General features: G+C 58.1%; 1 protein-coding gene across 1 annotated transcript; it reads left to right on the top strand.

Annotated features, from left to right (window-relative positions):
- Positions 1 to 56: 56 nt before the first annotated feature.
- On the top strand, positions 57 to 692 carry PEX11B (peroxisomal biogenesis factor 11 beta; the record flags this gene model as incomplete). Its single annotated transcript, XM_009996652.1, has 2 exons — positions 57 to 164; positions 257 to 692. Coding segments are annotated over 2 exons (544 nt in total), but the record flags the coding sequence as incomplete, so codon positions are not given.
- Between the last annotated feature and the right edge of the window lie 2,283 nt (positions 693 to 2,975).

Genomic DNA, 2,975 nt, shown 5'->3' with positions numbered 1-2,975 from the left:
GTCCTGGTGTTGCAGCCCCTGGTTCCCAGCCCCTTTCCTTTTTCCCTGTGTTTTAGGTACTACCTCTTTGCCCTGGTGGTGAATCTGAGCAGGGACCTGTACGAGCTGCGGGTGCTGCTGGAGCTCGAGGCCAGTGGGAAGAGAGGGAAAAACCCTGGGAATGGGCTCCAGCTCCAGGCTGGGAACAAACTCCAACAGCTGAGGCTGTGTTGCAGCCCCTGGTTCCCAGCCCCTTTCCTTTTTCCCTGTGTTTTAGGTACTACCTCTTTGCCCTGGTGGTGAATCTGAGCAGGGACCTGTACGAGCTGCGGGTGCTGCTGGAGCTCGAGGCCAGTGGGAAGAGAGGGAAAAACCCTGGGAATGGGCTCCAGCTCCAGGCTGGGAACAAACTCCAACAGCTGAGGCTGAAGCTGCAGCTCCAGCTGCAGCTCCTGCTCCGGGTCCTTGGGAATAATCCCCCTTTGTTGCTGGACTTGGTGAAAAACACCTGTGACCTTTTTATCCCCCTGGACAAGTTGGGGTTGTTCCAAACCAGCCGGGGGTTCGTGGGGCTCTGTGGTCTCAGCTCCTCCCTCCTCTCCATCCTCACCATCCTTCATCCCTGGCTCAAGCCCCCCCATCTTTCTGGGGGGTCCCTGATCCCGGAATCAGCCAAGAGGGAAAGATTTAGAGCTGGAGAAGTAGTTCCCTGGGTGATTCTCCCTGACTGGGGGGCTTTGAATCCTGGGATTGGGGGGCTTTGAATCCCGGGATTGGGGGGGTTGAATCCCAGGATTGGGGGGGTTTGAATCCTGGGATTGGGGGGGCTTGAATCCCAGGATTGGGGGGCTTTGAATCCTGGGACTGGGGGGGTTTAACTCCTGGGCTGGGGGAGATTCCCAGCCCTTCCTCCCAGCCCTTCCCAGTTCCTCCCGCTCCCTTCACTTCCCTTTGAGTGGCTTTTCTTTGGGATCACTCCGGGTGGATTCCCAGGTTCTCCTGTCATTCCCACCTCCTTTTTCCTCCCAGTTGTCCAGACCCTCTGGTGTTTGGTCTCAGCTCCAGCAGCTCTGGGATCACCAGTCCCGGGTTCATGAAATGAGTTCCCTGCAGGTGCTGAACTCACCCCCTCCCTGTGCTCCCTGTGATCCTGGAGGGATCACGCCAGGAATGACATTTGGGAGAAGCCAACGAGCTCATCCCACCTTTTCCTTCACCTCTTCCTCCCCTTCTCCAGGGGTTTTTTTCCCTCCACGAATGTGATTCCCAGTCCTGGGGTGTGTCTGGATCCCAGGAGGGGCTGGAATTGATTCCCTCCATCCAGCTGCTGGATCCAGGGGGGTCTCCAGCACTTCCAGGGGGGGTTTCCATCCTGGTGGAACCATGTCCTGGGTCACCCAGAGGGAGCTGGAGAGGTGGGAATGGGGCAAAGAGCCTGGAGTTCCCAGCAGGGCAAGGGCAGGATCTGCAGCTGGAGCAGGAGATCCCAGGGATGGATGGATGGATGGAGGGAGGGATGGATGGATGGATGGAGAGAGGGAGGGAGGGAGGGATGGATGGATGGATGGAAACCAGTCCCAAGGAGAAGGATCTGGGGGGGGAGGGTGGAGGAGAAGCTCAAGATGGGCTGGAGCCCAGAAACCCCCCGTGGCCTGGGCTGTGTCACCAGCAGCGTGGGCAGCAGGGCCAGGGAGGGGATTGTCCCCTCTGCTCTGCTCTGGGGAGACCCCCTGGAGAACTGGGACCAGTTCTGGAGCCTCCAGCACAGGAAGGACATGGAGCTGGTGGAGAGAGGCCAGAGGAGGCCCCGGAGATGCTGGGAGGGCTGGAGCAGCTCTGGAGCCAGGCTGGGAGAGTTGGGGTGTTGAGCCTGGAGAGGAGAAGGCTCCAGGGAGAGCTTAGAGCAGCTTCCAGGGCCTGAAGGGGCTCCAGGAAAGCTGGGGAGGGACTTGGGCCAAGGGCAGGGAGGGATGGGATGAGGGGGAGGGATGAAAAGTGGGAGAGGGAGCTGGAGGTTGGAGCTGAGGAGGGAATTGTGGAGTGTGAGGGTGGGGAGAGCCTGGGCCAGGTTGCCCAGGGAAGCTGTGGCTGCCCCATCCCTGGGGGTGTTGAAGGGCAGGTTGGATGGGGCTTGGAGCAGCCTGGGCTGCTGGGAGGTGTCCCTGCCCATGGGGGGGTGGATCTGGATGATCTTGAAGGTCCCTCCATCCCAACCCATCACTCCATGATCTTCCCTCCATCCCCCCTCTCTCCCTTCCCTTCAGAAGGGGCTTCATGACCAGCCCTGGAGCCCCTGGGGGTCCAGGATCCCCCTCCCCCTGCTCTTCAGTCCTTCCTCTTCTACCCAAATCTCCCCGGGACCCCCCGGGGTCACTAATAAATCAATGATCTAATAGCAAATAATAATTAAAATCATCTAAATTAAATAATAATTAGTGATCCCATTTATCCCGGGATTTTGGGGGCTGGAGGGGGGACACGGATCCCACCTGGGGGGAGGGGCCTTGGAGCCACTTATTCCCCCTAATTAGCATCATCAACTAATTCCACTCATCCCCACTAATTAGTGTTATTAACGAACTCATTCCACCTCAATCCGATTAATTTCCAGATTAATTAATTCCCACTGGGATTTTCCCAGGTCAGGGAGACTCCAAAACACTGGGATCAGAGTTTAATTGTTGTTAATTACCTGGGGCTCATTAACAGGAGCCTTTTTTTTAACCCCTTTTTGTCCCTGTTTTTCACTCGGTGACTCCGGAGACTCCAGGTAATTAGAGGAGGGTCCTCGTTAGGTGTTAATTAAGGAGGGGTTGGGGGGCCTGGGGGTGTCCCTGCCTGGTGCCTGCTCTGCCTTCCCCAGGGGCCTGGAGCCCTGGGAGCACTGGGCTGGACTGGGAGCACTGGGCTGGACTGAGGGTGCTGGACTGGTGTCACTGAGCTGGACTGGGAAGCACGTGGCTGAACTGGGGGTGCTGGATTGGGGGCACTGGGCT

This window comes from Chaetura pelagica, unplaced genomic scaffold (genome assembly GCF_000747805.2).
Source record: "Chaetura pelagica isolate M959 unplaced genomic scaffold, ChaPel_1.0 scaffold2284, whole genome shotgun sequence".
Classification (NCBI taxonomy): Eukaryota; Metazoa; Chordata; class Aves; order Apodiformes; family Apodidae; genus Chaetura; species Chaetura pelagica.
The sequence above is the reverse complement of the archived record's forward strand: the minus strand, read 5'-3'. Positions and strand labels throughout refer to the sequence as shown.